General features: G+C 39.6%; 1 protein-coding gene across 1 annotated transcript in view; it reads right to left on the reverse strand.

The window, feature by feature from the left end:
• Marco (macrophage receptor with collagenous structure) overlaps positions 1 to 12,468 on the reverse strand; it is a 38,578-nt gene extending 26,110 nt beyond the window's left edge. Inside the window, exon 1 of the mRNA XM_013521033.1 lies at positions 12,272 to 12,468. Within this exon, the coding sequence (XP_013376487.1) occupies positions 12,272 to 12,377 (106 nt within the window). The 5' untranslated portion in view covers positions 12,378 to 12,468. The remainder of the gene's footprint in view (positions 1 to 12,271) is intronic.
• Positions 12,469 to 13,546: the final 1,078 nt, after the last annotated feature.

Raw genomic sequence — 13,546 nt, forward strand, 5'->3', positions numbered from 1 at the left:
CAGGCCATACACAGTTATCCTCTGCTGTGCACTGGGAACTGTTTCCAAGGCCCCACAAGGATACCAAACTCCAGATATGCTCAAATATCTTCCCATGTTTTCAACCACCTCTAAATTACTTATAATATCTAATGCAACCTAAATGCTACATAAATAGTTGTTATACTATTGTTTAGAAAATGCAAAAAAAGTCTGTACAAGTGCAGTTCAATCTTTTTGCTAGTATTTTTGATCATTGATTGAATTTACAGTTGGAAAGTCCTCAGATACAGAGATCCACTGTGGAATCTGTCCACTATAGGACAGACACTTTTTTTCTTTTTAATCTTACACAAATGATATCACAGTACATATAATACACATATGGCACAGTACATCTAATACACATACTGCTCTTTACAAATGAATGACTTTCATGCCTCTGGTTTCTCATGAAGAAAGACATTAAGTAATTTTTTTTAGTAGCTGTCTAACAGCCCTGAGTGGCAAAAGCAGTAGTTCCCAGAGATATTTCTCTTTTAAGAACTGCCTCCAGTTTGGGGCATTACAAAAGAAATTGTAATAAATCTTTTCAGGGGCCCCTGGCTCCAGACTTATGTCTGCTGTCACATTTCAGAGTTCAAGGGAGTGGAGGCAGCCCACACAAGGCCCTGCAGTTCCCACCACTCATATTAATTGGGCATCCACTCCACTTCATGCTGAGCATTTACCATCATCATCTTGGACCCTTGTAGTGACCCTGCAAGGGGGTGTGGGAATTCCCTACCATGCAGGAGAACTGGGGCTGGGGGAAGTTAACGAGGTGTCAAGGATACATGACCCCAGATCTCTCTAACTCAAAATTCTGAGTTCACACCGCTAGCCTACAGCAACTGCTATCCCTGAGAACAGTCCAGTTGAAGTGGGTCTGAGGACATCTCTGAAGGGAAAGGAGATCACGAGTGGGCAGACTACAGAAAGAAAGTGTATGGGAGATGAACCCTACTTTTCCTTTGTGATAGGTGGAGCTGTGTTTTCAGGTGACTATTCTGACAGATTTGTATGAAGCTCGGGACTTTTCTCCGACACCTGTTGAACTTGGGTCACCCTGCTGATATTCCTCCCCACCACCTGCAGGACAGATCCCTGCTTAAAAATTACCCTGATGTGTGGTGGGCTCAGGGTATCTCTGGCTGTGCCAAAAGGAGTGGTTTTGTTGGTTGCTTGCTTGCTTAGTTTCTCAAGTTAGTGGGACTTAGTGATACTCAGTCTAGCACAAAGTCTCCCCCTCCTCTGCTGCATCCCAGAGCTCATGCTTCTATAGTACTCAGACTGAGTACCTCAGCACACAGCCTGCCAAGTCACTCCAGCCATCAGTCCCAGTGGCTGCTCACTGTCTTCAGAAAACAACTCCTCACTGGGCACAGGAAGTCCTTCTCTGCTGTGCTGCCTCTCCATCGCACATCACTTGAATCCTGATGACTTTGTGACTAGGGGCAAGCCATGTCTTCTGCATCCAGGGCCCTTCCTCCTCCTTTTCCTGTGGCTAGTTCCTGCTCAACCTTTGTGAGTCCAGTCTAGTCTTTTCTGCTCCTAGATACCTCCTCTGGTTCCCCTTGGCTGCATGCAACTCCTTCTGTTTCCCTCTGCTGTTGCATTCATCACCCTGTATTGCGTCTGTAGATGTGTCAATCTCCCCCAAAGGCCTGGAAGCTTCTTGAGCTGCCTTTCTGAATTAACATGGAGTCTGGCACACAGGATGTGCTGGAAGGTGATGATTGAATGAAAGGGTGCAGAGGGTTGTGTGTTCAACATGTTCAGAGCTGAATGTCAGCAGTTTAGAAGTGTTGGGAGGACTTTAGGAATGTAGTTCAGAGTCATGGGGAGTCATAGAGCCATCGCGGAGAGGATGGGGGACATTCAAGGGAAGCCTCACATTTAACACAAGATATGCTTCCATAGACAGTAGTAAAACTGCAAAGAAGTAATATGTGGTGTGAATGAGAAGGTAAGCTGTGCTCTAGAACAAGTTAAGGTGGGCGTGACAGCCATCATGGAAAATACAGATATTCTAAAACAAGATGACAAGAATGTGATGGAAGGCATTTCAGTAAAGATAAAATGAGGAAGAAGAGGTAGGGTAATATTGTGAGAGTAATGTATGAATGTCAGGTGAGGCCCAGAATGCTTTTATAATTCAGAACTACTTGCTGGCATATTAGCAGTTATTTTTGGAACTGGGGGCTTGGTATTTGTGGGTATATCTAACTCACTTTGTACAAAATGGAGCACCTGATAGTATTCACCTTCTACACTGATCATTTCATTTCTTTGATGGTGGAAAAAATCATAAAGAAAATGTTTATTCTAGATTGGCTTTGACCAGTTAGGAAGGGGTGCTTGCTATGAGAATGAAAAGAGCCTCTGATAGGCCAGAATTGTGTCCCTGGAGTAAACTATGGAGTCTGGACAGAGCGTTTTGTGAAACAGTCTTCAGAAATTTGATATCTCCATTGTCTGACTTACAATGAAGATATGGCTCCAGAGGGAAATAAGAATGATGTTTCAATTCCATAAAAAATTCAAATGAAGAAAAAAGGCTGCATACCAACACTGGTCTTCCCAGGCTTGCCATCCTACAGTGGCAGAAGGGCCCTGGTAGATGTGGCACTGTCATACAAGCAGGAGGCTCTCCTCCTTGAACCCAACACTGGGCTAGCTGGTGAGCAGACACACATGTTTGCCCTGAAGGCCTGATCTACTGCACCCCCTACCAAGCAGCCCTGGGCACCCTGAGGAAGCACCTTCTGCTCTTGCAAGCAGAACCAGGGAGCATCAGTGCTACCTGGTGAACAAGGTAGACCAGAAGGGCACAGACAGGGCTTTGAAACCCTCCGTCATCCTCCTGAACTAGAGCAGTTAAGTTTGATCCAGTCATCTAATATTCTTTACCAAATGTCTAATATGTTATGAAAAATCACTATTCACACCAAGCACGACCCCAATAAGAAGAGAAGCCAGCACTGAGATGACATAGATATTGGAATTAGTCAACAAAATTTTTAAAGTCACAATGAGCAATTACAAATACTCTAGAAACAAATTTTTAAAAATCTCATCAAATATATAAGATACATTGAAGAACCAAATGGAAACTAAGGAACTAACAAACAGCAAAAACTAAAACCAAAAAGTGAAAAAAAAGTACCTTTATATACTCATTAACTGAGCTGAATAATGTGATAAATAGTAATAGAAGAAACAATCAGTGAACTCAATGATGGAACCATTGAAATTACCCAACCTAAAAAACAGATAAAAATCAGTAGAAAAAATCATGAACAGAGCCTCAGAGACCTTCATACCAATAACAAAACACCCAGCATTCATATCATGGGAGACTCAGAAAGAATGCAGGGCTAAAAATCATTCAAAGAAATAATGACTAAAAATTTCCCAAATTTTATGAAATTCACATACCTGCAAATGTAAAAAGTTGAGTAATCTCCAAACATGATAAACCCCAGAAAACATCATAACCTAAAATATGGCAAATATAAAGAGAGAGCAAAGTGTAAATCTGAAGAAAAAGAAAAAATCTTGGAAGCATCAGGAGAATAGACACATTACCTATAAAAGAATAACAATGTGGATGACATTACATTTCTCATCTGTAATTATGGAGACCAGATATAAGTGCACATTATATGTTGTGTGCTGAAAGAAAAGCACCTATGAGTTCTATTACCTATTAAAATATTTTAAAAGATGAATGGGGAAAAAGGCATCCTCATATGAAGAAAAGTGAAGAGAATTTGTAGGCCACAGATGTAACTTTAAAGACTGACTAAAGAAAATTTCCCAAACAAGAATTTATAAGAGAAGTCCTAAAATTTCAAAAGAGAAAAAAGCAACAGAATGGATAACAAAAGACATATTTTAAAGTATCCTTCTTTTTATGAGTTTGTAAAATTATATTGGATAGTGGAAATAATTATAATACTATCTGATGTGATACACAGTGTGTATAAAGGAAATACTTAATATATTTTATAAGTGAAGAAGGTAAAAAAACATAAATGGAGGTAAGATTTCTACATATGACTTGAAGTAATAAAGTGTCAGTACCAGTAGATACATTCTATATGTATATTACAATACACAAAGAGACCTTTAGGAAAACTGTTCAAAGTGATATAGTCAGAAATGCTTAGATAAACTGCAGTGAAATTTTTGTAAAGTGTTCAAACAATCCATTGGAAGGTAACAAAAGAGAAGTGATAAACAGAAAGAGAAACAGAATTATACAATAAGATGACAGATTTAAACCCTGATAATCAATAATTACCTCACATATATATAGGCAAATATGAGAATCAGAAGGCAAATATTGGAAAACTAAATCACCCAGCACGGCCCAACTATATGCTATCTCCAAGAAATCAACCAGCAGCACTTCAAAATACATGATGCTCAAACTGACAGCAGAAAAGGGAAATAAACAAATCCATAATAACAACTGGAAACTAAAATTGATTAAAAAATTCAGAAAAAATCAGGAAAGACACAGAAGTGAAGACCATCAACCAACAGAATTTAATGAATACTTATAAAATTCTCCATGTACATACTGTTAAAAACTGAAAGCTTTCACTCTAAAATCAGGAATAAGACAAGCATGTCCACTATCACCAATTTTATTTAATATAGTTCTGGAAACATAAGCCACAGCAATTACACAAGAGAAAAAAAGAAGGATAGGAAAGGAAGAAATTAAATTATTATTTGTGGGAGACATGATACTCTACATAGAAGACCACAAAAAGTTCACCAAAAGACTTATAGATTTAATAACCAAATTCAGTCACATAGCTGGATACAAATTCAACTCTCAAAAATCAGTAGCATTCCTGTACACAAAAGGCAAACACACTGAGAAAGAAATTAAGGAAACATCACCTTTCACAATAACATTGAAAAAATGAAATACTTAAAAGTCAGTCTAACAAAGGAAGAAAAAATCTATACATTGAAAATTACAGTACTCTGAAAAAGGAAACCAAAGAGGATATCACAAAATGGAAAGATATCCCTTGCTCATGGGTAGAAAGAAACAACATAGTGAAAATGGTCGTATTCCCAAAGTTGTTATACAGATTTAATGCAATTCCAATTAAAATACCATTAGCGTACCTCACAGAACTTGAGAAAACAATAGTGAAATTCATATAGAACCAAAAGAGACCTAGGTTAGGAAAAACAAATCCTAGGCAACAAAGGTAAGGCAGGGGGCATCACAATCCCTGACTTGAAACTATACTAGAAAGCTACTGTGATCAAAACAGCATGGTACTGGCAAAGAAACAGAGTCAAGGATCAATGGAATAGAATAGAAGGTGCAGGCACAACCCCAAACACACATAGCCACCTTATGTTTCACAGAGGAGCTAAATATGTTCACTGGAACATGCCTCTTTAATAAATGGTGCTGGCAAAACTGGCTTTCCACATGCCAAAGACTAAAACTAGACCTGTGTCTTTCACCATGCACTAAACTAAAATTAAAATGGATCAAAGATCTAAATATTAAAAAGGAAACACTAAATCTGGGAGAGAAAATAGGTAGAACCCTTGAAGATATAGGTGTAGGCAAAGATTTCATGAACAAATCCCCAATCACATGGGAAATAATACAAAGAATTAACAACTGGGGTCTCATCTTATTAAAAAGATTTTGCACAGCAGAAGAAATTACCAACAGAGTGAAAAGACAGCTCACAGGGTGGTTGAAAAATAATTTAACCAGTCATCCCTCAGACAAGGGACTAATATCTAGAACATATAAAAAGTTGAAAAAAATTGGATCTACAAAATTTAAAGACCCAATCCAAAAATGGATATCAGGGATGAATACACACTTCTCAGATGAAGAAACACAAACAGCAAGTAAATATATGAAAAACTGTTCAACATCACTAGTCATTTGAGAGATGCAAATTAAAACAATGCTAAGATTCCATCTCATTCCAGAAATAATAACTATCATCAAGAAGTCAACCAATAACAAATGCTGGAGGGATTACGGAGAAAAAAGAACCCTATTTCACTGTGGGTGGGAGTGTTTCTGTGCAACCGCTGTGGAAGTCAGTGTGGAGATTCCTCAAAGAGCTAGGATTAGAGGTCCCATTTGACCTAGCTATTCCCCTTCGAGGTATCTTCCCAGAACAATTAAAAACACCATACTCAGAGATATATGTGCACCTATGTTTATAGCAGCACAATTTATAATAGCTATATCTTGAAAACAACCCATGTGCCCATCAACCAAGGAATGGATATAAAAGATGTGGTTTTTTCTACAATGGAGTACTACTCAGTCATAAAAAAGGATAAACTTGAGACATTTCTAGGTAAATGGATGCACCTTGAGACCATTCTTTTAAATGAAATCAATTGGTCACATGTGTATAAATATCATATTGTTTCTCTGGTGTGAGAAACTGAAAGTGTCATAAGGACCAAAGTGTATTGTGAAACAGGAAGAGATAGTTCAAAAGAAAGGGGAACTAGGGAGGAGGAGGGGGAAAGAGAGGAAGGAAAAAGAAAAAAGATAAAAGAAGGATAAAATGGAAACAGAGCTTTTAAATAAGGAGGGAAAGAGGAGTTGAAGGGAAGGGAGAGTGTAGTGAGAAAAGAGGAATCAAGATATACACAGGTACAAATTCCTTATGAAGAATATGATCATTATGTATATATAAATTATACCAACAAACCTAATAAAAGAGAGAAAAGTACTCCATGTAACAAAAGCAGATTGCATTTTCTTTTGGAGGACACTCAAAACATTCATCAAGACAGACCATATTTTGGGTCATAAAACAAATAAAATAACAACAAAAAAAATAAGGTTGTACAGAGTATGCTCCTTGACAGTAATACAATAAAAATAAAAATCTATCACAGTCTGACATCAAGAAAATCTCCAAATAGTTGGAAATTTTAAAAAGAGTTCTAAGATATGTATGGGTCATAGATAATATCTCTAAAATTTTAAAAAAGAGAACTGAATAAAGTGATAACACAATAAATCAAAAATTATGTGCTGCAGTTACGTGGCATGAAGAATGAAACATAGCAGCAGCTGCTTATGCTTACATGGAAAGGTCTCAGATCAGTAGATTTAAGTCCCATATCAAGAAACTAGAAAAAAAAAGAACAAAATAAACCCTAGGCAACTAGGAAAAAGGAAACAAAAAAGGTATGAACAGAGATCAATTCAATTTAAGATAGGAAGACAAAAGAGAAAATCAATGAAACACAAGCTATTTCTTTGAAAAAAAAAAAACAATAAAATTGAAAAACCTATAGAAAAAGTGATGAAAATTTTTTTTAAAAAGAAGACTCAAACCGTTAGTATAAAAAATGAAATGGATATTGGGGTGCAACTCAGTGGTACAGCACTTGCTAATATTTACAGGACTCGGTTCCATCCCAAGCACTGCAAAAAAGTGGGGACTGGATGGGGAGGAATTTTACTATGGATTTTGCAGCCATTAAAAAAATATGTAGCTGGGTGTGGTGGTGCACGCCTATAATCCCAGCACTTGGTAGGTTGAAGCAAAAGCATCGTTGCAAGTTCGAGACGAGCCTGGGCTACAAAGTGAGCTCAAAGCCAGCCTGAACTGCATAGGGAGACCCTGTCTCAAAAAAAAAAAAAAAAAAAAAAAAAAAATATATATATATATATATATATATATATATATATGGGTTGGATGTGGTAGTGGATGCCTGCAGTCCCAGCACTCTGGGAAGTTGAGGCAGGAGGATCACAAGTTTAAGCCCAGCTTGGGGAACTTAGTAATTGAGAACCCTGTCTCAAAATTAAAAAAAACAAAATGAGGTCTGGGCATGTACTCAGTGTGAATGCTTTGGGGTCAATTCCTGGGGAGGGGGGAAGAGAGAGAGAAATATATAATTACTAACAATTTAAAGGAAATGGAAACAGACCAGTTCTTCAAAAGAATGCCTCATGCTGGCAAAGTTGTGGAGAAACTGGGTCAATTTCACATCACTGGTGGGAATGTAAAATGGCTTAGTCACCCTGGAAGTTACATAGTCTGCTTCATGTAAAACTAAGCATCCACTTAGAATCTGGCAGTTTCAGTTTTGAACACTTATCCTAGAGAAATGGAAATTTATGTTCACACAAAAACTTTCAGAAGTAGTCCTAGCAGCTTTATTTATAATATTCACAAAGTGGAAACATGCCAAATGCTCTTCAATAGGTGAGTGGTTACACAAACTGTAGTACCTTTATATCACAGAATGCTACTCATTAATAAGAAGAACCAACAACGAAAATAGGCATCGATTGAATTATTCTCTGAGGGAAAAATTTCAATCATTTAAAATATATACTGTGCAATTCCTTTATAAAACACCCCTAAAATAGCAAAATCATAGAGCTAGGGAATTTATTAGCAGTTGCCGGAAGTTAATGATTATTTGTTGGTGATTGAGGGATATATGTGGCTGTAAAGCAGAGAGTTGCATGGAACTACACACACACACACACACACACAAACACACACACACACACTCACAAGTGCATGTGAAGCTAAGGGATATGCTCTGTGGATCATGCCAGTATCCACTTCCAGGTTGTGATATTTTACTGAGGCTCACAAGACACTAATGTTGAGGGGAACTGGGTGAAAGGTCACAAAGATCTTCATTCTTTGCAGCTTTCTGTGAATCCATGTAATTTTTTCAAGATAAAAAGTTTTTTTTAACTCTATAGTAAATAAAGCCAGATGGAGGATGTTGAGAAATACTGACACAGCAAAGAACAAGGCAGAATGGCTCCCTGAGATAAAAGTAACAGCATCAGCAGAACCGGAATGTGGGTGGAGGAGAAGGCTGCAGAGTATTTGGGGGATGTTTAAAATTTTGTTATGTTTGGTTAACTTTAGAGCAGGAAGAAAGGACAGCTAAGCTCACTGCTGGGTGCAAGTGGTTAATATTAATTATAATAAGCAATGAAAACCTGTACTTCTGTATTCACAATTTGAGTTTTCTCTATCAAGAAAATGTTCTTCAGACTGAAATTGGTGGGAAAATATCCTAAAGAAAGACATGAAGGCTGAAAGAGTTGAGAAGCTGGAGTAAGAGGTCTAGCAGGGTTGATGAGCAGATGTTACAAGAAGGGCAAAGGGGCAAAAGGAAGTCCTTGAGAAATCAGACACGCCCGAGTGTGACAGGAAACCCTGAGCCACACAGGCATTCCTAAGTTCCCAAAAGGCAGAAGCAAGTGCATCCCAGGAAGATGTCCTCAACGGGGACAACTTGGAAGGAGGCACTTGGTCAAGCTTACGTGCCTTGCGGTTGAGGAGGGAGGCAGGAAGAAACTGGGAGTCTGTCAGACCATAAGTAGAAGAAAAAAAATGATCAAGTTCCTTCAGAAAACCCAAGCAGTGTGTGTGCAGCCATCTCACAATTATGCATACATCAAATCATCACATCTACACTGTGAATGTCTATAATTTTTATGTCAGTCACACCTCAAAAACTGGTAGAGAGAGAGAGAGAGAGAGAGAGAGACAGAGAGACAGAGAGACAGAGAGAGAGAGCTGGGGTTCTAGCTCAGTGGCAAGCACAAGGTCCTGAGTTGGATTCCTGGTACCAGAGAGAGAGAGAAAGAGACAGAGAGAGAAAGAGACAGACAGACAGACAGAAAGAGAAAGAGAGAGACAGAGAGAGAGAAGAACAAGACAGAGGATCTTGATGGCCTAGCAGATACTGGAAGGCAGGGATCTTGCTGCTAGTGACCAGGTAATACAGGCAAGGTGAGAAGGCTGGTGACAGGGGAGGGGACAGGGTATATTTTGCTCATAGGTTGTCCAAGAAATTTATATTCTTCACCACGTTTAGATTAATATTATATAATATGGCTATATTCCAAAAGTTTCTCAAGCTTGCTTTTAAAAGTTTTGGCAGTATATAGCTAAAATATTTCTCTGATGTCTTTGCATAGTTAAAAAAAGATTTCATATATTATCAAGCAGGAAAAAGCAGCATTTTATATTTCAGCATCAGCAACAATAGAGAAAAATAAATGAGAACACTGTAAATGCTTTTCAGTGATGTTTTTGTGCACTGCAGGTGAAAGGGTTAATATAGTGATTTTTCAGAAGAAAATGAAACTATATGTGGCAGAAAGAGAAAGAAGGAAAAGGAGGGAAGGAGGGAAGAAAGAAGGAAAAGAAAGAAAAAAAGAAGGAAAGCAAAAGTAAAAAAGATAGAAGGAGAAGGAGAGGAGGAGGGGAAGGTGGAGGGAAGGGAAAGGAAGGGAGGGAGTGAAGGAGGGAGAGAGGGACAGAGGGAAAGAGGGAGAGAGGGAGAGAGAGAGAGACTCTTTAGCAGACAAAATAGAATAGGCAAAGACTCCTGGAGCTACTCAGTGCTGAAGCCAGTGGTTTTATTCCTCACAGCATGCCCTGAGGGGGTCACTGTGTCCCTGAGCCTCACAGTGATTGCTGTTCATAATGTCGTGCATCTACAAAATTCCACATGTTCCATGATTTCTGTATTGAAAGGTAGGAAGTTGTCAATGCATTAAGAAAGTGTTCCATCTCTGTTGGAGTTGTATGAGGCTTTTTTACCTTTATTTTTGCTGGAATCTTAGTTCTAACCCAAGTCAGAAATCTGGGATTTGCCCTTCAGTCCTGCACCTCCCTCCCTGCCCTTGCTTCCCTCCAACCCAATCCTGCTGATCTAACTTCTGATATTTCTCTAGTGCATTCTCTCTCCCTTCTTTACAGCCACTGTGCCTCATCACCTCTTGCTGCCACCATCCTCTCTGTCCCCATCTGCTTCAGTGAACAACCTCAGATGCCATCTACGATGTGCAGCCCCACTTCACCCCTCTGCAGCCTTCCCATTGTCTACAGGATTAAGTTCCCATTCTTGTTCCTAGGGAGTGACCCCTTCCAATTTTCATCCAATATGAGGGAGCTATTCATATTTCTTGAAATATCCCTTTTGATGTAGTTTAGAAATGTGGTGCCCACCTGGCCCCAGGTACTCTCTCCTTCCTCTAATTTAACCCCTTTTTATCCTATAAACTTTGAAAGAGGCGTCAGTTCTGACCTCCCACTCAGACACCAGGTCCTGCCATGATGTCCCATGAAAATGTCAGTCATAGCTAGTGACAAACAGCAAAGGTCAGCTTATGGACAATGTTGTGCCACCACCACCAAGTGTGGGCTCCTGGAGGCCAGTAGCCGTGATTCTCCTGTCTCTTTCTTTGGTGCTAAGTGTGGCACCCAGCAAGGGGTATGTCATGCATACATTTAATTAGCTGAATTTTCTAGACTGTTTTCAGTACCTTTAAAAGTTACATACTATATATATAGAACTCTGCACTGTGAAAAGTTCTGAATAGCCAATAATGGTCACAAATCTTCATACACATATCTTTCATTGTCATTACACTGTAAAATACATCAGGCAGCATCTCGGACCCTTTCATGAAAGAGATATCCAAGCCAGTGGGCAGGGGTATCATTGTTCCCACATATACAACTTCCAGAAAGGCCTGGGAGTGGGGCAGTCACCTTGGAAGAAAATTCTAAGAGAATTCTCTAGAATAGAAAGTCAGAGATCACTTGGGAAGCAAGCCTACCTTTGTCTTTAAATGTGACAAATTCCACAAGATTGTTAAAAAATCTATTACCTATGTAACACTGAGCAAGAAAATAAGACAGCAGGTTGACTGAATTTTTAAAACCTCTGCTCAATCTAAGACAAACTAATTCTACAGCTAAAAACATATCCTGGCCAACCTGAAACATTCCTACATTAACACATCAGCTACAACAGAAGTCACTCTAAAGAATTTTATATTAATTGCATAAAAAACATATGTGGCACTTGGCTTTGGTACTGCAGGACTCTCTTAACCCCTCAGATTTGAACTGTCAGTTTAGCAAGTAACATGGCAGGGTAAGACACTCAGTGGGTAGAGGACATAGAATACACATTGGCATTTATCCAAATTATCCTTTAAATAGAATTTACAGGAATGGCAAATTTTTTTTAAACTATATGTTAAAGATACAGCACCTAAAATTAACATTTCAGAAATGCCAGGTTGATGCCTTCCAGACACGTATTAGTGAGAGACAGGTACAAAATGCAGCATTGGTGCAAACCGCGGCTTATCCCTTCCTATATCTCACCAGCATGAAGACTGAGTTACCAGGCAGTTCTCTTACTGGAGAGTGGTAGTTACCATTGATTTCGAAGCTCTCCATTACTGGCATCATGGTTTGGTCGAAAGTTGCTCCTTCAGTGCTCCCCAAGAACTCTTCCTCTTTGAGGGTTACATTACTTTCCATTGCTAAGCTTTATAGGTGGCCGAAGCCCTGGAGCCAGCAAAATTGTTCCCGAAGGGGAACCACTCATTCCCACTTCACTGCTGTGGTTCGTAGTGAACCAAAAGGACTTCCCTTTGGCTCTGACTTCTGAATTTGCAAAATATTTCCTGAAATGATCAAGATTGGGCATTTCTCAAAATCGGGCTGTTCATATGTGGAGCTCCTGCTTAGTGCAGCTTCTTGGTAAGTGTGTGTGTGTGTGGGGGGGGGATGAGGCAGCTTTGTGGGACCCCTGGGTATCCCTAGGGAGGGTGAGTCCTTTGCTCCCTTCTTTCTAATCAAACTTTGTGTTTTTCCAGATCCCACTGGTTGTCCCAAGACCTCTCAGCATATACCACAGTCTCCTTCCTCTGCTCTCCTTCAATCTTTAGGGTTCATCCTTGCTATTCAGAGTATAGTCCCTGAACCAAAGGATCAGTATCCTTTGTTGATGTGTGAGACACAGTCTCATGTCTCATCTTGTACAGACTGAATCCAAATACAGGTTAATGAATCCCCAAGTGACTCGTATGCATGTTAAAGTCTGAGAAGCACTAGTCCATACTACCCTATTTTGTATGTGTGTGTGAGTGTGTATGCACATGTATGCTTGCTCCAGCCCAGTGAGAGCTATGACCCTTGACAGAGGACACTCTTCCCCCTCTGTCTCATGTCTTGCATGTATACCAGGAATGGAGAGGTAGGTCGCCTTGTTGTTATGGTTGATACATTGTGTCAACCTGGGGAGTCTAGAGTTTTGGCTAAGTGGCTCAGCAGGGAGCCAGGTTGCTATACTTTGTATTCATCCTGAGCCTGCCTGTGCAAGAGGAAGGCATGCAGAGGGTGTGGGTGTAGAGGACCATCCCCATGCCCCCAGGGCAGGTAGGCTGCATAAAAAAAGGGAATTGAGAAAAGACTGGCTGCTGGTTCTTTGGAGGAGCAGAGGCCAACGCTGAGTCCCTGATATGGCACCATTCCCTGTGGTGATCAACCTGCAACCTGGTGGTAGGTTGATTATATTGGACCACTTCCATCATGGAAGGGACTGTGTTTTGTCCTCACTGGCATAGACATGTATTCTGCATATGGATTTACCTTTACTGCACGTACTGCTTCTGCCAAAACTACCATCCATGGACTTTGAGAATGCC

Source organism: Chinchilla lanigera, unplaced genomic scaffold, assembly GCF_000276665.1.
Source record: "Chinchilla lanigera isolate Chin_1 unplaced genomic scaffold, ChiLan1.0 scaffold00058, whole genome shotgun sequence".
NCBI lineage: Eukaryota > Metazoa > Chordata > Mammalia > Rodentia > Chinchillidae > Chinchilla > Chinchilla lanigera.